Source organism: Arachis hypogaea, chromosome 5, assembly GCF_003086295.3.
Source record: "Arachis hypogaea cultivar Tifrunner chromosome 5, arahy.Tifrunner.gnm2.J5K5, whole genome shotgun sequence".
NCBI classification, from domain to species: Eukaryota; Viridiplantae; Streptophyta; class Magnoliopsida; order Fabales; family Fabaceae; genus Arachis; species Arachis hypogaea.
This window is the reverse complement of record NC_092040.1, coordinates 107,358,453-107,381,224: the sequence shown is the minus strand read 5'-3', so window position 1 is coordinate 107,381,224 and position 22,772 is coordinate 107,358,453. Positions and strand designations below refer to the sequence as shown.

Genomic DNA, 22,772 nt, shown 5'->3' with positions numbered 1-22,772 from the left:
ATGGCCCAAACCGGCGTTCAAAGTCACCCTCAGAATTCCCAGCGTTAAACGCCGGAACTGGCACCAAAGTGGGAGTTAAACGCCCAAACTGGCACAAAAGCTGGCGTTTAACTCCAAAAAGAGTCTCTACACGAAAATGCTTTAATGCTCAGCCCAAGCACACACCAAGTGGGCCCAAAAGTGGATTCTTATGTCATTTACTCATCTCTGTAAACCCTAGGCTACTAGTTCTCTATAAGTAGGACCTTTTACTATTGTATTTTCATCTTCTGATCTTTGGAATCTTTTGATCTTTAGATCTTTTGATCATTGGGAGGCTGGCCATTCGGCCATGCCTAGACCTTGTTCTTATGTATTTTCAACGGTGGAGTTTCTACACACCATAGATTAAGGTGTGGAGCTCTACTGTACCTCGAGTATTAATGCAATTACTATTGTTCTTCTATTCAATTCCGCTTGTTCTTGTTCTAAGATATCACTTGTTCTTCAACTTGATGAATGTGATGATCCGTGACACTCATCATCATTCTCACCTATGAACGTGTGCCTGACAACCACCTCCGTTCTACCTTAGATTGGGTGGATATCTCTTGGATTCTTTAACCGGAATCTTCGTGGTATAAGCTAGAACTGATGGCGGCATTCAAGAGAATCTGGAAGGTCTAAACCTTGTCTGTGGTATTCTGAGTAGGATTCAATGATTGAATGACTGTGACGAGTTTCAAACTCCTGAGGGCGGGGCGTTAGTGACAGACGCAAAAGAATCACTGGATTCTATTCCGGCCTGATTGAGAACCGACAGATGGATAGCCGTGCCGTGACAGGGTGCGTTGAACATTTCCACTGAGAGGATGGGAGGTAGCCACGGACAACGGTGAAACCCTTGCATACAGCTTGCCATGGAAAGGAGTAAGAAGGATTGGATGAAGACAGTAGGAAAGCAGAGAGACGGAAGGGACCAAGCATCTTCATACGCTTATCTGAAATTCCTACCAATGAATTACATAAGTATCTCTATCTTTATCTTTATGTTTTATTCGTATATCACCCATAACCATTTGAGTTTGCCTGACTAAGATTTACAAGGTGACCATAGCTTGCTTCATACCAACAATCTCTGTGGGATCGACCCTTACTCGCGTAAGGTTTATTACTTGGACGACCCAGTACACTTGCTGGTTAGTTGTGCGAAGTTGTGATAAAAGAGTTGAGATTACAATTGTGCGTACCATGTTGATGGCGCCATTGATGATCACAATTTCGTGCACCAGCCACCTGTTACGTTCGACTTTTCTTACATGAACTCCTGTCTAACTCTCAAAGTGTTGCTGAATGGTTCCTGGAATAGACCAAAATTTATTATGGGCGTATAACCAAGCACACTACACCTGCCACGTGAACTCACAGCCAATGAATAAGTGGAAATCATTCTCAGTTTCTTTTTTTGCATAAAACACAAATCATATCCCTGTGATTAATAATGCCTAATCTAATCAATCTTTCCTTAGTATTGACCTACCAACTAACACAAACCAGGTGAATAGCTCAACTTTTGGTGGTACTAGTCCTCTCCATATAGATCAAGTGAAACTATAACTCGTAATGTCCTCCGGGAGAGTCTCAGCCTGCAAAGCCTGCACAAATGAGTTAGTAGAGTAAACTCCTGATCTATCAAATTTCCATACTATTCTGTCCTCCCTTTCACTTGTTAACCTGATAGATTGTAGAACTCCATGAAGTTGGTTAACTAATTCTAACTCCCATTGGAATAGTACCCTTCTCCAATAAAAGTTCCATATCCACTCCAGCCCATCCCAGAACCTACAGTCCCCTATTACAGATCCGACTTGATTTGAAAGCAAAAAAAGCCTTGAAAATACATCCTGCAACACACCACATGGTAGCAAATTATCTTCCCAGAAACGAATTCTTCTACCATCTCCTAACTCTAATGATTACACTCAGACAATCTTATCTCTCGCTTGCTGTTCTCTTATCTGCAGTTGAGAAATGTCCCTCCACGGACCTTTTGTATTAGGAACTGGCTGACAAGAAAGAAGGACATTTGGATTCAAGTCATTACAGGAGCACACAATTTTCTTCCATAATGGGCAATCCTCCTTTAAAAACCATCACCACCACTTGAACAACAATGCTGTATTCCGGAGCACTGCATCGCCCACGCCCAAACCCTCGAAGCGTTTTGGAGCTTGCACAATATCCCACCTTACCAAAGGTACCCCATCCCTTCCATCCTCATTACTCTACAAGAACCTCCTCTGTAAAAATATCAACTTATCTGCTACTGCTCTGGGCATCTTATATAAGCTAAGATAGTAAACCGGCAGACTATTAAGCACAGATTTGATGAGTACTAGTTTACCAACTTTATTAATCGTTTTGGCTTTCCACATATTAAGTTTCTCTTCTACTTTGTCTATAATAGGTTTTCATGTCTTGACCAATTTCGAATTCACTCCCAAGAAATACCAAGATATTTGACTGGCAACATTGCTTCCTTACACCCCAACAAGCTACACATCCTTTGTGACCACTCTCGCTCGCAATTAACCGGAATCAAGCTAGATTTATCAAAGTTAATACTCAAACCAAACATCATCTCAAAACATCGTAGAAGCCGCTTATAATTGCAAATAATCTCCTCTTCCAGGGGGCAAAAAAGTATTGTGTCATCTGCAAATTGCAAGTGAGACAACTTAATATTGTCTTTTCCAATCAACAAAGGAGAGATCCTTCCATATCTTACTGCCTCTCCTACCATCATATGAAGGACCTCAACAACAAGAACAAAAAAAATGGAGAAAGAGGATCCCCTTGTCATAAGTCCCGTTCCATCTTAAAAGATTTAGAAGGCGAGCCATTTATCAAAAGTGACATAGACGTCGTGCACACACATTCCTTGATCCACCCTCACCATCTTTGCCGAAAGCCCATTTTCTGAAGTATAATATCCACAAATTTTCATTTGACTCTATCATAAGCTTTTTGAAAGTCCAGTTTGATTATTGTCGATTTCTTCTTTCTTTGCTTCAACCATTGCACAGTTTCACACGCAATCAAAGCCCCATCATGAATCTTTCTCCCCTGCACAAACGCACTCTAAGTCTCCCCTACTAAGTCTGGCATTACCCTTCTCGTTCTCCGCACCAACACCTTTGAAATGACCTTATACACACTCCCTACCATGCTAATCGGCCGAAGATCTTTAATCTCCCTTGCTCCCACAAACTTCGGAGCCAGAGCCACCCATGTAACATTAGAATCTCTTGGTAGCTCAGCTGACTGGAAGAAATCCATGACAGCTGTAGTAAACTCAGGACCAATTTTTTCCCAACACTTCTTTATGAAGTTCATATTGTAGCCATCACAGTCAGGGGCCTTAGACGACTTGCAATCTCAAACTGCTTCCTTTATTTCGTCAGATGAAGGCATCCTCTCTAAGTCTGTATCGTCTTCTTCCTGTATCTTGTTAACTAGGCCATCCCGAATACCTACCAAAAGTGACATTTCCTGATGATACAAGTTCTTATAAAAATATCTTATTGCACTCTTAATCCTGGCTTGATTCCTCACCAATCTGCCACTTATCACTAATGCATCAATCCGATTAATTCTTCTTCTTGCTGAGGCTAAATTGTGAAAATATCTAGTGTTCTTATCCATGTACTTAGCATGTCAGGACCTTGACATCTGCTTCCAATGGATTTCCTTCCTGACATACCAACGCTTACAGAAGCTAACTAGAGCTCTCCTTCTTGCCTCCATAGTCCCATCATAAACTCCATCACTAGCCAAATCATCCAACTTCCTGATTTCATCTTCCAACTGCTGTACCTTCAAATTAATATCACCAAACTTCTCATTGTGCCATCTACTCAAAGGTATCGTTAAAGCCTTCAACTTTTCAGTAAATTGAACCTCACCTAGACCCCTCAATTCCTCCTTCACCATTTTGAAAAACCCGTCATGTGTGAACCAAGAATCTAGACTTCGAAATGGCATCGGCTCTCCTCTAATCTACTGTCCTCCACTATCAAAGGACAATGATCAGATAAACCTCTTGGCCCACCTTTAAGCCATAGCTCAGAAAATTGTTCAAGCCATTCTAGGCTAACAAAGACTCTATCAATGCGACTGCAAGATTGGCCTCTGAACCATGTAAATTTGTGATCATTCAGTTCTAAATCCACTAACTCCATATCCCGTATCCATTCTCTAAAATCTTCCGCTGATGTTGTTAAAGCATTAGTTCATTTTCTTTCTTCTACTCTCACAATCTCATTAAAATCACCCATATAACAAATGGGGACCTGGCATACTCCAGCAATAAGACTCAACTCCTCTCACACAGTTAGCTTCTCCTCCCTGACATGTGCACCATACGCCAAACAAAACGCACAATAAAAATTATTACTCATAAACAACCCTTCCACACACAGCCACCTCTCCTCTTTATAACAGTTACTCAACTTAAAAATTATTTTATCCCACACTAACAATAGACCTCTAGAAGCCCCATCGGAACCCACATATTTCCAATCCACCGCATCATTTTCCCAAATTTGCACTACGTCAAACTTAGTAACTTCATTCTTCTTTGTCTCTATCAAGCCTAGTATATTCACATTATTTTTTCTCTTAAAATTTTTAACCATGCCCATTGTTTTTAAAAAACTTGTAGTGTATTTTGAAAATATTATGGTGTATTTTGGAAATATTTCAGTGTATTTTTATTCTGATAAGTTCTACATAATTCAAAACTCTTTCTCTTTCTCATTTTCATCTTTTGCTGCTGTTTCTTCTTCTTTTTCATTATCATCATCATCTTTTTTCTTATTTATTATTTCTCTTGTTTTACCTTCTCAAGTTTTTTTTTGTTTTATTCTCTTAACAAGAATAAAAACAAAAAAATCAAACAAAGAAGAAGAAAAAACACATAATGCTACAAAATTACTTGAAAGAAGATGAACATACATTCATTCAATTAAAAAAATTAATAAAAAAAGAAGAAGCAACAAAAGATGAGGAGGAGTAAGAGAAAGAGTTTTGAATTATGCAGAACTTATCAGTACAAAAACATTAAAAATTCTTAAACAATACACATAAATATCTTAGTTTTACATTAAAATTTGCTGCAAATACAGAAAAATGTTTTCTTCAAGGCTTCATTTTTTTCTTCTTTTTTTTTCCTTATTTCTTTCTTTCTTTTAGTTGAATGAATGTAAGTTCATCGTCTTCCAAGTAATTTTGTAACATTATGTGTTTCTTCTTCTTTTTTGTTTGATTTTTTTTATTTTTATTCTTGTTAAGAGAGTAAAACAAGAAAAAATTTGAGAAGGTAAAACAAGAAAAAAAAGATGAACAAGGAAAAAGAAGAAGATGGTGATGATAATGAAAGAAAAGAAGAAGCAGCAGAAGATGAGGAGGAAGAAGAGGAAGAGTTTTGAATTATGTAAAATTTATCAATACAAAAACACCGAAAATTCTTAAATAATACACATAAATATCTTGGTTTATACCTTTGATGCAAATAAACAAAAATATTTTTTTTAATGCAGAACAACTATATTACATTCAATTCAAACCATCAATGACGAACAACAATTTTCACAAATAAAAATAATATTATTCACTTATACAATCATAAACTACTAACAAAAACATTAACTAGAATCAAACCACACATCAACTACTTGATTGGATTCAAAACAATAATTCACTTTGCTCTGGTTCAATTGACAATCTGAACTTGAATCATTCATTATCTTCAACAACGAGATAATTGTTCAAAACTAATTTCAGAACTTGATTTCATCATCGTCTTTTTTTTTCTTATTCATCTTTTTCTTCTTGTTTTACTTTTTCAAATTTCTTCTTATTTTACCCTCTTAACAAGAATAAAAAAATAAAACAAAGAAGAAGAAAAAATACATAATGCTGTAAGATTACTTAGAAGATGATGAACCTATATTCATTCAACTAAAAAAAAAAAGAAATAAGAAAAAAAAGAAGAAGAAAAGATGCATTAAAGAAAATATTTTTGTGCATTTCTAGCGAAATTTTTATGTAGGAGTTCTGAATCTGAATTATGATTGTGATGAATCTGTTCCATTTTCGTTTCGGTATATTTTGGAATACTTGCTGTGTATTTTGAAAATATTTCGGTGTATTATTATTCTTATAAGTTCTGCATAATTTAAAACTTTTCTTCATCTTCTGCAGCTGCTTCTTCTTCATTTTTTTATTTTATATTCTTATAATTTTTTTAGGAGGAAAAAATCAAACAAAGAAAAAAAATACATAATGTTGTAAAATTAATAAAAAGAGGAGGAGGAAAAAAATACAACAACAACAGTAATTAAAAGAACGACAATGAGGATGAAACACACGAAAAAAAAGAGGAAAAATGCAAAAAAGAAAGAGAAAAGGAAGGAGGAATAGGAGGAAGAAACGTGATACAAATATTAGAAGAGAAACAACGTAATTTTACGCGCGTATTATGTAAGTAAATTTTGTTAAGTTAGAATTAACTTATATGAACTTATATATGAAAAATACTTGTATGTATAACAAAACTATAAACTTTATTACAAACTTAACTTATTAAGGATAAAATCTGACCTAACATAACTTATTTCCATTTCTACTTATATTCTCCTATTTTCATCATAGATAGAGGTACTTAAATTCAAAGTGATATAAATAAAAGTGTTGGATTAGATTTGATTCATTTTTGCAAACCATACAAAGTGGATGTAATTATAAATTCATTTATCAAAATAGAACCGATCAAATCCTAAGTGCAAAATATGATATCAATAATGCTACAAGGGCCACTATAAATTTATTGTTTTAGTCCGCAGTTAATTAACAATATTTATAAATAGAAAAAAGTTTAATAACAAAATTTAGTCATAACTAGCTAAATTTTTTTAAAATTTACTTCATTTATATAACTTAAGCACATTTATTATTTTTTATTTTTTATTTCACTCTTCTATCAATCCACTTATCATACTTTTATCAGTCTTACTTATTAATGATATTATTAATATCATATTTCTAACTATTAGGCATTCTTATAATTATTACTTAATATTCTTTTTTATAATTTAAATTTTATATTAAAAAATACAATAAAGACTAATAATAATAAAGAACTGGTAATAATATTCATTAAATGAATTGGCTTTAATTGTTATTTTCTTTAATTCATTTATTACCATTTCAGGAATTAGAAAGCGTGAAAGCCTTGTTAAAAACTTTTATCATTGTTACAAAGATCATGAATTGAAGGTCGTATAGCTTAGAAGTCAAAAATCACAATTCTAGTTCAATTACAAGTACAATTGGGATAGGCTAAAAAAATTTACAAGCAGTCTGCCTTTATCATTGCAAATAGTATGATATTTGAAATCAATTTTAACATGGTACCTATGTTAGAAGAAGTTGAAGAATAATTTGAACAACAGACGGACTCACCCAATGAGATTATTGCCAGTCAACCAATTTTCGAGAATATAGAAAACCACACTAGTTTTGATGAGGTATGGTAATAAACTGATATAATTTTTGTGTGTGTTTTTATGTGCATTTATAATTATACTGTACTAACTAAGTTCATACAAATAACATTCATAAGTTCATATACATAACATCTATAATTACATACAACTAACATCTAAAAATTAAATTCATATTTATTAGATATTACATCCATACACATATCATTTTTTAGTTATTGCATAAGTAACTATCAAGTTAACACAGATGTTTTAAATTTTATCATAATTGAATTTAAAAAAATGTCAAATTCTTAAATTAATTTATTTAATTGATAAATTTACTCATAACATCTATAAATTTATACACATAACATCCATAATTTCATATTAATAACCTCCATAATTTTGTGCACATAATATTCATAATTTCATACCTATAATGTCTATAATTAATAAATTTTTATAATTAACATTACCAATTTTTAAACTAAGCATCTTATTGCATTCTTCAAATTATCTCATATGTGCACTAATAAGTAATAATTTTAATTATTTTAATATTTTTTATTTAATATTCATATGTATGCTTATTTATTGATTTTAATATAACAAGTTAATAATTATTTCAAAAAATTTATTTTTTTAATTTTTGTTTATATTTATATTTTATTTTTTATTTTCTAATAGCCTATATGTAAAATATGAGTTGCATAATTAAAGTTATTAAAAAATTTTAATTTAACCTTCATAATTTCTGTAGAGAAATTATATTTTAATAAGTAATAATATGATTGAAGGATGTTAGGAATTTGATTTGGGAGATATTGAAACTAATTTTAGAAAGAACATGATACAAAGAGGAAAGAAAGAGGGTAAATAAGAAGGGAGAAAAGACCCTGATGAGGTGTGTGTAATGTGAGTCTTCTCTTCTGACTTGATAACTTTTCTCTGTGCACTCTGAAAACTTCACATTCTAATTCAGATCCCCCCTTGCAGGTGAACCTGGCATTGATTCCTTCATTCCTTCCATCTAATTCTCTCATACTCTGATTACTTGGACTCTTTTCTAATACTACTATACTATACTTATGCTGTTATACTACACTTGTACCACTTTCAATTCTTCATCAGAATCCATCATAGCTTGCAATTGTTATCAATTGGTGCTTCCATTGAGTTCCAATGACAGAGAATACGCGTCTCCAAACATTGCAAGCTACAATTTCTCGTTTAACCGAGCAATCGGATGGCTACATCGAGCAATTCGCCTCTCACACACAAAGAATTGGTTCGTTACAGGAGCAGTTTGCCCAGCACTTGGCAGAATTCCTGAGACGCGGACCGTCCTCCCCTGTCTTTGGCCACCCTCAGCAGATGAAAGTGGATTTCCCTCGTTTCTCTGGCGCGGAGGATGTCTCCCAATGGATTTATCGCGTGGAACGCTTCTTCCTGATCTATGATATCCCGGAGGACCAACGATTGGATCTGATGGCCGTCAATTTGGAGGGCCGGGCCCTTGCTTGGTTTCAGATGTGGGAGAGACTCGAACCTATGGCTGATTGGCTTGCCATCTCCACTGCCTTGCAAAAGCAATTCGGGCCGTCCCATTTTGAAAACCCCCGAGAGGAGCCACTGAAATTGAAACAATCCACCACGGTGAATGCTTACTTTGAATCCTTTAACGACCTAGCCGCCCGTGTATATGGCTTAGATGATGCTTTGCTTTTGGATTGCTTTGTGGGTGGTCTTCATCCGGAATTGAAACGGGAGGTGAAAGCCCGTTCACCGATCTTTTTGTTGCAAGCGGTTTCTCTTGCCAAATTGTTCAAGGAAAAGTTTCTGCCCCACACCCAACGCTGGCGTTTTGCCGTTGCTCAGACACTGCAACCGCCGGCTCGACCTACCACCACCCTAGCCCCAAAACCACTCACTACTGTTTCCCCTGCACAACCACTGCCTCAAAATCCTCCACTGCTTCCCACCCCTCCAAAGCCTAACACAATGCACAAATTAACCTCGATAGAGATACAGTTTCGGCAAGAAAAAGGCATATGTTTTACCTGTGACGAGCGTTATTCCCCTTCCCATAAATGTGCTTCCAAGCACTATTTTCTTATCCAAACTGTAGAGAAAGTCCCTACTGATCAGGACTCTGCAATTGAAATTTCTGAAGTGGACCAAATCCCGCCGGTACTAGCTGAGGACAGGGTCGAGCCCCTCCACCTTTCGTACAATGCCATGGCCGGCATCCCTGCCCGACGGTCGATTAGGTTCCGCGGTCTGGTGCACGGCAGGGACATCCGCGTACTCATGGATGGTGGCAGCTCGGATAACTTCATTCACCCGGCTTTGGTTCGACGCCTGGCAGTGCCCGTTCATCATTCCCCAAGATTCAAGGTTGAGGTGGGCAATGATGCTTTGCTCCAATGCGAGGGTAAGGTTCGTGATTTACCTATTTCCATTCAGGATCATTTGCTCCTTATATCGGCTTTCGTACTTCCCATTGCTAGTGAGGAGCTGGTTTTAAAGGATATTTGGCTTAAGACACTCGCCACCCATTTGGTAAATTACAGGGAAAAATTCATTACCTTCATGGTTGGGGCTGAAATGGTTACTTTGCAGGGTGAAAAAGATGCCAACCCGGCCCCGGCACAATTTCATCAGTTACGGCATTTGCACATAAGAGATGAGATTATGGAAAGGTATACACTCCAGCTCCATGAACCGGTTACAGACACCCCTCCTCTTTTGGAATTACCTTCTGATTTGGTGCCCAACTTGGCTACTATATTACGGGATTACTCAGTTGTTTTTCAGGTTCCAAAAGGCTTGCCCCCGCCGAGAGTACATGATCACACCATTACCTTGTTGCCCGACACGACGCCTATTAAGGTCCGCCCTTATCGATATCATCATAGGCAAAAGGCTGAGATTGAGTAGATCATCGCTGAGATGTTAGCCGAGGGCATCATACAGCAAGCACTAGCCCCTTCTCTTCGCCCGTGCTGTTGGTGAAAAAGAAAGACGGTTCATGGAGGTTTTGCACTGATTATCGGGCCCTCAATCATGCCACCATCAAGGATTCCTTTCCTATGCCGACGGTGGATGAATTACTCGATGAATTGTTTGGTGCTCGGTTCTTCTCTAAACTCGACCTCCGCTCGGGGTACCATCAGATTCGTGTCAGACCGGAGGATTGTTTTAAGACAGCTTTCAGGACATACCAGGGCTTATACGAATGGCTCGTTATACCATTTGGTCTGACTAATACCCCTGCTACCTTCCAGTATTTGATGAATTCTATCTTTTCTGAGGTCTTACGAAAATTTTTCCTTGTCTTCTTTGATGATATCCTGGTTTATAGTGCTGATTGGCAGTCTCATCTACATCATCTGGTGTATGTCTTAAGCGTGCTCAAGCACCATTCTCTATTTGTCAAACTCTCTAAATGCTCCTTCAGAAAAACACAAGTAGAGTACCTAGGCCATGTGGTTTCACTTGAGGGGGTGAGAGGGGATGACTCAAAAATTGAAGCAATTCGTGGTTGGCCGACTCCAACCTCAGTAAAGCAACTCCGGGAATTTTTGGGATTGGCGAGTTACTATCGAAAGTTCATATGCAATTTTGCCACTCTGACAGCACCACTCACTGACTTGTTGTGCAAAGAGGGGTTTGTGTGGTCGCCTTCAGCCTCGGATGCTTTTGTGACATTGAAAGAGGCTCTGACTCATGCACCAGTCCTGGCACTTCCCGACTTCTCCAAACCTTTTGTGCTTGAGACAGATGTTTCGGGTACCGGTATTGGGGGGATTCTCAGCCAAGCTGGACATCCCATCGCTTATTTTTCGAAGAAACTTTCCTGCACGGCTCAGAAGCAATCCGTCTATGCCCGGGAAATGCAAGCAATCTTAGCAGCGGTGGCTAAGTTTCGCCACTACTTGCTTGGTCACAGGTTCGTGATACGAACGGATCACAAGAGTCTCAAGGAACTCCAAGCTCAGACCATTCAAACGCCAGAGCAGCATACTTGGTTGGCCAAACTCTTGGGCTATGACTTTGAGATAGAATATAAAAAGGGCTCGGATAATCAAGGTGCCGATGGGCTATCTCGCCAATTTCTTGCTGTCACCTCACTCACTTGCGACATTCTCACGCAGTTACGGTCCGATCTTCAGCACTTCAACCCCTCGGATTTAATTTCTGAGGTGGATCTTCGGTCTGGAAATTTGCAGCACCGACAGGGTCTTTGGTTTTGGAAGGACCGACTGATAATCCCTTTGACTTCGTCCCTCATCCCGAAGCTTCTTTATGAGTGCCATGACTCAACCATTGGTAGACATGGTGGTTATCAAAAGACATTGTGCCGGTTAACTCCCCAATTTTTCTGGAAGGATATGGCTCGTATGGTCAAGGATTATGTGTGCCAGTGCTCTATCTGCCAATAGGCGAAGTACTCCACACTACTGCCTGCCGGTCTCCTCCAACCTCTTCCGATTCCTACCGATGTTTGGCAGGATATTTCTATGAATTTTGTAACGGGATTACCGCTGATACAAGGGTATTCGGTCATCTTCGTGGTAGTGGACCGACTATCAAAGTTTGCCCATTTCCTACCACTCGCAGCTACTTTTACAGCCCCCCAAGTTGCTGAAACATTTATCAAATATGTAGTGAGTATTCATGGCATACCACAGTCTATTGTGTCTGATCGCGATAAGGTATTCACAAGCACGTTTTGGGAGCAATGTTGTATGCGCCAAGGTATCATGCTAGGCGGAGCTCGGCTTACCACCCTCAGTCCGATGGCTAGACCGAGGTGCTTAACAGGTGTCTGGAGATGTACCTTCGTTGTTATACTCAAGACAACCCCAGGACTTGGTGTAAGATGCTCCCATGGGCACAGTTCAGTTATAATACTTCCTTTCATTCGGCAATCGGCATGTCTTCCTTTAAGGCCTTGTTTGGGCGGGATCCTCCGCCTTTACTCCGATATGTCGCCACCTCTACAGACACTCCAGCTGTCCAGGAACAATGCAACAGCGAGACTCCCTGATAACAACCTTGAAATTCCACTTGGGGAGAGCTCAGGCCCAGATGAAGGCCACGGCTGATGGCAAGCGCCGTGACCTGGAATTTCAAATTGGTGACCTTGTTTATGTCAAGCTCCAACCATACCGTCAACGTTCCGTGGCCTTTCAAAAAACTCAAAAGCTGTCCATGCGCTACTTCGGACCTTTTCCCGTGGTGCAGCGTGTGGGTAAAGTTGCATAGGAGCTTCCTTCCACTGCTAAAATACACCTCGTTTTTCATATTTCTCTCCTTAAGAAGTTTGTGGGCAGACCACCTTCGATTATCCTACCGGAACCTCTAACCGTGGATGAGAACGGTTGCAAATTGCTGCCCCTCCGGGTGTTAGGCCATCGTATGATCAAAGTGAACGATACTTGACAGGAGCAGGTGTTAATTCAATGACAGCATCTGTCGCCGGAGGAAGCGACATGGGAAGGATATGAAGACATGCAACGACTTCACCCCTCCTTCGACCTTGAGGACAGGGTCAATCTCCGGGGCGGCGGTGTTGATACAAAGAGGAAAGAAATGGGGTAAATAAAAAGGGAGAAAAGGCCCTGATGGGGTGTGTGTAATGTGAGTCTTCTCTTCTGACTTGATAACTTTTCTCTGTGCACTCTCTCTGAAAACTCCACATTCTAATTCAGATCCCCCTTGCAGGTGAACCTAGACTACATTCATTGATTCCTTCATTCCTTCCATCTAATTCTCTCATACGCTGATTACTTGGACTCTTCTCTAATACTACTATACTATACTTGTGCTGTTATACTACACTTGTATTACTTTTAATTCTTCATCAGAATCCATCATAGCTTGCAATTGTTATCAAAACATTAATGACTCCAACTACGCAGAAAAATGTAGATGATAAGGAGAGTGGGTGATAAAGAGATGTATATCACTTATTTATCAAAAGAATGAAAATTTTTACGTAATATTTCTATATTGTAATTACTTTTTGATTACCTAGTACAAATATAAAATTAAATTGTTGATAAGGCTTCAAATTCAATTTGTTGACCATGGCATAGGATTCGATGGTCCAATAATAAAACATGTTTTTTTTAATTTGTTAATAATTGTTAAATAGTTTTTATTTAATTTTAACTACAACTTAATATTTTATATATTATTTAATTATTAAATTTATTCTCTATTTTATAAATTATTATTTTATTATTTATCTATCAAATTTATTAATAATTAGAAACAAAAACAATAATAAAATAGATTTTTTATTATTCGTGACCTTCATAAATATTTTGGTAACGTAAATTAACGAATTTTTTTGTCCTTGATCCGTTACATCTGTCAACGCTTGAAAAATCGTATTTCTTGGTAATTCAATCGATTGGATATATAACACAATCGATTGAATATCACGTGGATATTAATTTTCATGAAGAACAGAAATCGTTCTATCCGGCAACCATAAACGACAAAAAGTTGCATTAGCATCTTCTTGATGTGGCCAAGAATGCTGTTGGAAACGAGAATGTTTGAGACGCAACCTGTGACGATATCTGAAGACTTCTCATTCTATCAAGAGATTATATCAATCGATTAAATACATACAAAATTTTAATCATGTACAAATTTCAATCGATTGTATTATAATATTAATCGATTGAATACGAAAATACCTTTAATCACGTATAAAATTCAATTGGTTGTGTTAATCCATTGAATAAAAAAATGCCATTATTGCTTTGCGAAATTTGATCGATTGGTCACACTACCAATTAGATTAAATTTTAAAGAAACATGTGATATTACGTACAATCGATTGAATTACCAAGAAATATGATTTCTCTGGTGTTCATAGATATAACGGACCAAGAACAAAAAAATTCATTAATTCGCATTACCAAAATATTTATAAAGGTTACGATTAATGGAGGATCTATTTCGTTGTTATTTTTGTTTCTAATTATTAATAAATTTGATAGATGAATAATAAAATAATAATTTATAAAATAAAAAATATATTTAATAATTAAATAATATATAAAAGATTAAGTTGTAATTAAAATTAAATAAAAACTATATAATAATTATTAAAAAATTTAAAATATATATTTTATTATTAGACTATTTAATAGTCCAAACGTTCTGAATTATCTAATCATATAAGTTAAGTTCATTAGTTTGTGAGCTAACATTAAACTTAAATTTAAAATCATATATTAAATGTGTGTTTTCATATTAATATTTTTCGTTTATACCTTGTTCCTGGCTTTCTCTTCTGGGGCAACGGGAAATTTCTGCTTTTTCTTCATTTTTGTTTATGGTTTTCTTTTAGGGTGGAGCAAAACTTGTTGATATTGGATCTGCCGTTTCTAATACTCCTAGGAAAAAGGAAACTAGTAATTCATCGTTAATACAAAATATTCCATCAAGTCCATGCATAACAAACAAAAACGAAAACACCTTGAAGCTCCTAGGCCTTCTACCAATGATTATTGGATGAATACAAATGAAATTGAGCAATCCCTCAACTATACTGAATTCACAGACAATTTTTGATGCAGAATATATAAATTTTAGAATAAATTATTTAAATAAATTGTTTAAAAACTAAATTTATTAAATTATAATTTAAAATTTTTAATACAGTAAATAAAATTATAATTTTTTTATATTTATAAAAATCGTATAAATATGTAATAATTTTCAATTAAACAAAATCAAAAGGTAATAGTTTTTGAAAAAATTTTGCTGACCAAAAATCGCGAGTAACTATAGCAATTTTTAAAAAAATATTACCTTGCATAAACCGTGGCACATAGTAATAGTTTATGCATAGGAGGATTGTTTGTATGGATAAATGATTCAAAAAAAATATTTTTTTTAAAAAATAGATATTTAAATAATAATAATAACAAATATCTTTTAATAAAATTTTAATTCACAATAATTTTGATGGCAATGTCAAAAAAATTATTGTATAGTTAATGTTTAGTGTTTTATTATGTATAATATGATAGGTAAAAATAAAAAATAAATATAAAATATGTGTTATCAATCATCACTCTCATGTATGTTTTGTTGTTGTTTTTTATTTTTACTACTCCTACTAGAATTTCTTTCTCTTTTATTGGGATCTAGAACTTGTTGTACTATAAAAAAAAGTAATGCTACGTGTACACTAAAATCAACCATCAAAATTAGCCATCAATATAAAGTACATGTTGGAATATAAATATACATTAAAAATAAATTAAATCACATATGTATTTATATATTAGTGACTGATTTTAGTAGTTGATTTTAGTGTATAAATATCATTTTTGATATAAAAAATAGCAAGCTATATAAAAACAAAATCATATATGATAAAAATAGAATTAAAATTGAAATTCTATACTACACACAATGTTAAATACAAATTTAATAATAAAAATAGAATGATAAATATAAAAAAATTCCTATAAAGTAACACAATACTCTCTTTTATAAATGGTTTTATTTTGATATAAATTTTTTAAATAATTTTATTTTAATATAACAATCAAATCAATAATATTCTTTTTTTTATTTTTTTATATTAAGTTGTAAAAAAATATAATGCTTAAAAAAAATAAAATATGTTAATTCTTTAATTTAGAACTTATTTAGTATTAAGTTAAATATGCAACTGACATAAAAATTGTGATTAATTTAAATATTTTTATTTTATATTATTTTTTTACACTATCAATATATGTGAAACGAATCCTTAATCATAATTTAAATAAGATAATTAAATTTAAAATAGAATTTCATTGTTCTCTCTCCTTAATAAATACAATAATTGAACTTTAAATATAAATTAATTATATTTTATTCTATCTAAAAAAGAGGTATGCTAGTTAGCATACACCAAACTATGAATACATTCTATGAAAAAAAAAGTGACATAAATAGAAAATTATTAGAACAAAAATATGAAAATCATTAACACTTTGCCCTTATTACATATTATTCTGCACGTAATTTACTTGATAAAATCAAACAATATAAAATAGTGTCATCATCATCTTCTAACGTAACCCTCAATGAGTTGAAAAGTTGCATGTTTAAACATACCAAGTTATAATAATAATAATAATAATAATAATAATAATAATAATAATAATAATAATAATAATAATAATAATATTTATTATTATTATTATTATTATTATTATTATTATTATTATTATTATTATTATGTTATATTATAAAAATAGTTTCAAACTTTCAATCTTCCAATATAGCTCTTGTTAGATATTTCGTAAAGATTTAAATCTTTTAAAGTTTGAGTTTTACTTTAAAGAATAAAGTGTGATCTTTTATTTTTAAATAATTTTTTTATATTTATTTTTGGTCCCACCTATAAAATAAATAGTGAAAAATTACACTTTATTCTCTAAAGTGAAATTCAAACTTTAGAGAATCCAAATCCATTTCATAAAACTAATGTCCTGTCAGTTATAGTCACAAAATCTTTGATTTAATTTAGAACTTCTAATTCTTGAATTACCAAGCCAAATAGAATCAGAATGTATTTACGTGTTGTTGTGTGATCAAAATTGAAGACTCAAATTAAATAAATTTTGAACAGTCGCATTCTTTCTATCAAAGAATAAACCATCTGCGAATACAATTAACTAGTATAATTTCTTAATAATTATAATACTGTTAGTCGAGATAATTACTTTCGATGGTTAAGCTGATTCGAAACGTTAATGAAGTTAGAGATGCACGTGCAGGCATCAAGTGGGTAACTGTTGGCACGGATTCGACGGACATAATAAATCGAACAGCTACTCGAATGAGGAAGATCGAAGATTTTTTTGAATTAAGGATTTTTCAGTAACGCTTTTGGGCAAAAGAGTGGGAACGGTTATCCAAAAGTTTGCACACAAGGGGCATCATGTCATTAATGGTCAGTTATGGAAATGAGTTATAAATATTAGAAAGTCTTAGAAAATCAGGGTTGGAATTTTACTTCAGAAATTACTCACGTACACTCACATCCCAGCGATTTTCTGAGTCTGCCTCGGGTCAAATTTCTGTAGGGTTTCTTACACTTGTTTTTACTTTTCATTTATAATTCCTGCAAAACTTTACTTCTCATGTTCAATTTATCTTTCAAGCAACTTTAATTTTCTTGTCAAATTTACATTTTATCACTTTTAATTTCTATGTCAAAAGTCTTTTGATTCGGTTGAAGGCATTCTATCGCTTTGTTTAAATTCATGCAAATCTTTTCAATTTCAGTCAATTTATCTTCCATTATTTTATTTCATACCCTTTAAACCTTTTTAAATGCTCGTCTAATTCGAAAATCTTTGATGCACTTATAAAAAAATTGATACCTACAAAAAAGGAGTAAGTTTCGCTCACAAATCATTAGAATCGAACCACCATCAATTTGGTAAAAATCGATAAAACAAATACCACATAAACTAATTTCTATATTAACAAATTAGATGATAAATAAAATAAATTTTTAATAACACTATGCATAAACCGTTACTATGTGCCTTGGTTTATGCAAGATAATATTCTTTTAAAAATTGCTATAGCAAATTTTTGGTCAACAAAATTTTTTCATAGACCGTTATACTCTGTAACAATTCTATCCAACACAAAATTTTACGGTTTTTTCATAATTACTACAGTATGTAATGGTTTTAGAAACTACTACACCCTGTAATGCTTATTTTTCTTTCTAATTTTTCGCTATTAACAAAATAGAGAATTGAATGAAAAAAAAGACAGAAAAAAAAAAAGATAAAAAAAGAGAAGAATAAATAACTATTTTAGTTATAAAGTTTTGAACTAACGTTAATAAATTTAATAAAAAAATTAAACTAATATTATATTTATAAAAGATAAATTCTGCCTGATAAAAATAATCAATCATTAAAATTAAAATAGATTTCATTAACTTTTTTTTAATTTTTAAATTACTCTTTTTATTATATTCTTCGTCTCAATTCTTCAATTATTCTACCACCGTTATTGTTAAAAAAGCCTCAAACTTTTAACCTTAATAAACTAAAGAAGAGTGTTTGAATTTGACTTAAGAAACTTTAACTATAGAATCTGCAGAATCAAAGTTCAAACGTCTTGCTCTTTTACAAATCGGTCTCCACTTTCCACCACATTCAATAGCATAGATGTTGTTTTTCTACTTCTCACGCTTTCACTCTTTTAATCATTTCCTAACTGATTACTTCTAATCTCTATGTTTTACTTTGAAATCTAATGGGTGCTTCCCTTGTGTGCTCTATCATTATTTTTCCTCTTCCAACCATTTGTTGTGCCACATTTTTATTTTATTTTTTTCAACTTCACACAAACTATCATCTATAAATATTCTTTATTTCTGCCGCGAATTTTTTCTATAGTCGCCTTCTCACATCACATAACCGCGTTCTGTCAACGTTATTTCTTAAATCGGTGTTTAATTATGCATGTCAGATTTGCTGCATCGATGATGATGGTGAAAATGAAGATGAAAATAATAATGGTAATGGTAACGATGATAATCCTGATAGTGATGATAATGATGATGACCATCATGAATAAAAAATAAAAATAAAAAAATTAAGAGTTAAAGTTTAAAATTTTTTTAGAAACAATAACAATAATAGAATAATTGAAGAATTGAGACTAAAAAAATTAATAAAAAGGATAATTTAATTTTTTTTAAATTTAATGAAACTTATTTTAATTTTAATAATTAATTATTTTTATCAAGCAGAACTTATTTTTTATGAATATAATAATAATTTAATTTTTTATAATTCAATTTGTTAACTATTCAATTTTTTAATATAAAAAATAATTATTTACACAAAAGAAAAGGAAGGGCATTATTGCTGTAAGCCTGTAACTAGTGAGACCTGTACATAGAGTGATAGAGTAGAGAGACACAAAAAATTTCTCCTGTTTATATATCTAGATTTTTTCTGAATTATTCTAGTGTTGACGTCTACATGATCTAACATGGTTGCAAGCTGGGGTCCTCATCCAGTGCGCGAAGAAGTAATCCAATACCCATTATAATTTATATTTTCGCACTACTAATATAAACTTGTCATATTCCATGCAACAGCTTCTGGATAATTGGCCTTTATAAATTAAATTTCCATTTTTGATAGAGAATTAGAAGCACTAAGAAGCTTGATGTGGGCTAATCACATAACGGCCAATAATATAATAACGTGTACAATTGCCAAACAGGGACCTGAAAAGATAATATAAATCTAATTGAATTAGGATAAAATAATATAGTGATATATATAATATTTAAGCATCTGTCACAATCAAGGGTTTTTCTTATTAAATAAAATAAATATTTTATTTATTAAAATAAATAATTTATAACTTTGACTAAAATGCATAGGATCTTTTATCTTTTTTACAATATAAATGAGATAAGACCACATAGAAATAAAGTATATATATCATTTATAATATAAACGAGATACGTGTAATCTTATCTCGTTTACACTGTAATCGAGATACATGAATAATTATGACATTTACACTGTAAATGAGATACATAAAGACAAATTTTCAGCAATTATAAAAGGATGTGCAACCCTTTGTATTCTCCACAAACTTTTCACTACTTCTTCTCTACTATTTCTTCCAAAAATAAGCCAAAATATCTAGTACGTAGTAGTGGATATTTGGTTATAAGTGTGTATTGTCGTATGAGAAATAATGATAATGGGGTGATATTTGAGTGTGAGAATCCCATTTTGTTGCGTACTCGGCGAGTAAGTTTTTTGTCCAAGTTGAAGAGTCTGATATTGAGTAGCATCGGTGGTAGCGGGAGAAAAGAGATCGGAAAGGTGGGGTATAGGTTACTAGCACCGATGGAAAATAGAGTTTTTTAGTTTCGTCTGTTTTGCCTCCATGGCAACGAGTATGTCCGCCTGATATTTGACATCCATGGGAGAATCATGGCAGAACAAGTGATGGAACTTTCTGTGGAGGTTGGTGACGTCGGTGGCAGTGGATCTAGCTCGTCAGACTTCGTCCAGGATGACCCAACTCTCGCACCCAAACTGCTGCACATTACTAATAGTCCAGTGACATGGACGTTGACGGTGAGAACCCCGGCGAGGAGTATGTTGCATATAGCAACGAGAGCGATTCCTCTGAGGATGATGAGGAGGAGGAGTTTGTACTAGAAACTCCGATTGAGGCATCACATTGTTATCTTCTGCCTGCTCCACTCCCAATTCTGGCCTTGTCATCTGTATCCAATCACTACGCTATATTGGATCTGGACGCGATTTAAGAGAAGAATCTATTTTCCAACACAAGTGAAGACGATTATAACTTAGACGATGGTGTGGAGTTTTGGGTTGGCCACAGATTCAAAAGTAGAGATGCAGTAATGCAGGGTGTGAAGAATTGCGACATTCGTAGAAGTGCTAAATAACGAGTAGTGGAGTCAGATCGATTAATATTCCATGTGCATTGCCAACAACATGAAGCAGGCTGCCCCTGGATCGGAGTCTTCGTGTTGTTCTCCGACAGATTTTTGAATACTGGTAAGTTGAAGTTTCATTGTGTTCTATATTCTCAATTGTCATTGTTATGCTTGCTGTACCTGTCAACCACGGTTGTTCTGTTTCGTTAGGGAGGGTCGTAGGATGGGAGGAGCGCACACGTGTTTAGACCCACCATGTCGTAGGACCACCGACAGTTGGACAGCAGTCTCATCTGCCGTGTCATCCTTCCGTTGATAAAATCCAACTCATCCATTAGCATCTATGTCCTACAAGGTGCAGTTAGGCAAAGCTATCACTTCAAACCCTCGTACAGAAAAGTCTGGATGGCGAAGTAAAAGACGATTGTGCATATATACGGTGATTAGGAGGAGTCATATAATAAGGTGCCGAGATTGTTGTAAACCCTGTAAAGTTGTTGTCTCGGAACGATGTGTGAGATCAATGTTATATCGTACTATGATGGGCACCTCATGGTGCATGATTGTAGCATGTTTGACAAGGTATTTTGGGCCTTCTCTACCTGTGTGGAGGCTTTCAAGCATTGCAAGCCGTTCATCTCCGTCGATAGCATGCATATGTATGGCAAATATGGTAGTGTTTTACTTATTGCGGTGGCACAAGATGGTAACAGCAATATCCTTCCTATAGCCTTTGCAATTGTTGAGTCCGAGATGACGAAATCATGGTCTTTCTTCCTTACCAATCTGAGGCAACACGTCACCACACAGGAAAGCTTTTTAATTATTTCTGATAGATCTCAAGCAATCAAGGCTATACTGAGAGTTAAGGATAGTAGCTGGCATCTTCCTAGAGCATTTCATGCTTATTGTGTTGACACATGACAGTGAATGTCATGTCTCATTTTAAGTCTGCTAAGAAAAAGTGGTATCTCATAAATGCTGTTTATAGTCCAAGCAAGGCTGGGTACGAATGGTACATAGATGCTTTGATGTTGTTGTCGCGGGGGATGGCGGATTGGGCCGGTAGGTTCAACAAAAAGATCTGGCTACAACACTGCGATGGCAGTTGTCGATTTGGACACATGACGACGAACCTCTTCGAGTGCATGAATGTCGTTTTTAAGGCTACACACTATCTACTGATATTAGCCATCATGTGATGCACCTACGAGAGGCTGCAGTTGTTGTCCGTTAAGAAAAAACGGGAGGCACATGCACAACTAGTGGCGGGTAATCAATTTTCACAATGGCTGATAGCTGTTATTGAGAAGAACAAAGAGAAAATGTCGAAGATGCGCGTCACTCATTGCAACAAACGGGCTTGCTGTATTCCTGGTTGAGGAGTTGGAGCCTTTCGAGGTTTTGTCGCAGAGGTTGTTCCACATTCGCTTGATGGCGGGCACGTGTGATTGTGGCCTTTTTCAGTCACTCCATTTTCCATGTCATCATGCGCTTGCCGCCTGTGTCGCCACGAGTATTGAATAGGGCCATACGTCCATCCGGTGTATACGTAGCATGCTGTGTTCAAGATGTATGACTAGGAGTTTCTGCCAATACCAGATGAGAAGTTTTGGCCGGGGTGGTTTGGGACACGCCTTCGTCCTAACCCTACCATACGCAGGAAGTTTACTAGCAGATATATTTTCACCCGATTTTGTAATGAGTTGGACAGGTGCGAGTACTAAGAGAGAAAGTTTTGGTCTATGCAG

At 34.8% G+C, this 22,772-nt stretch overlaps 1 protein-coding gene across 1 annotated transcript; it reads left to right on the top strand.

Moving 5' to 3' along the window:
* The first annotated feature begins 8,708 nt into the window (after positions 1–8,708).
* Positions 8,709–10,466, top strand: LOC112803962 (uncharacterized). The gene has a single exon (XM_025847406.1). The coding sequence runs from the start codon at positions 8,709–8,711 to the stop codon at positions 10,464–10,466; it is 1,758 nt and encodes a 585-aa protein (XP_025703191.1).
* Positions 10,467–22,772: the final 12,306 nt, after the last annotated feature.

What these genes read in the sequence shown, in the direction of transcription:
- LOC112803962 (XM_025847406.1), top strand. Translation starts at nt 8,709, where the DNA reads ATGACAGAGAATACGCGTCTCCAAACATTGCAAGCTACAATTTCTCGT.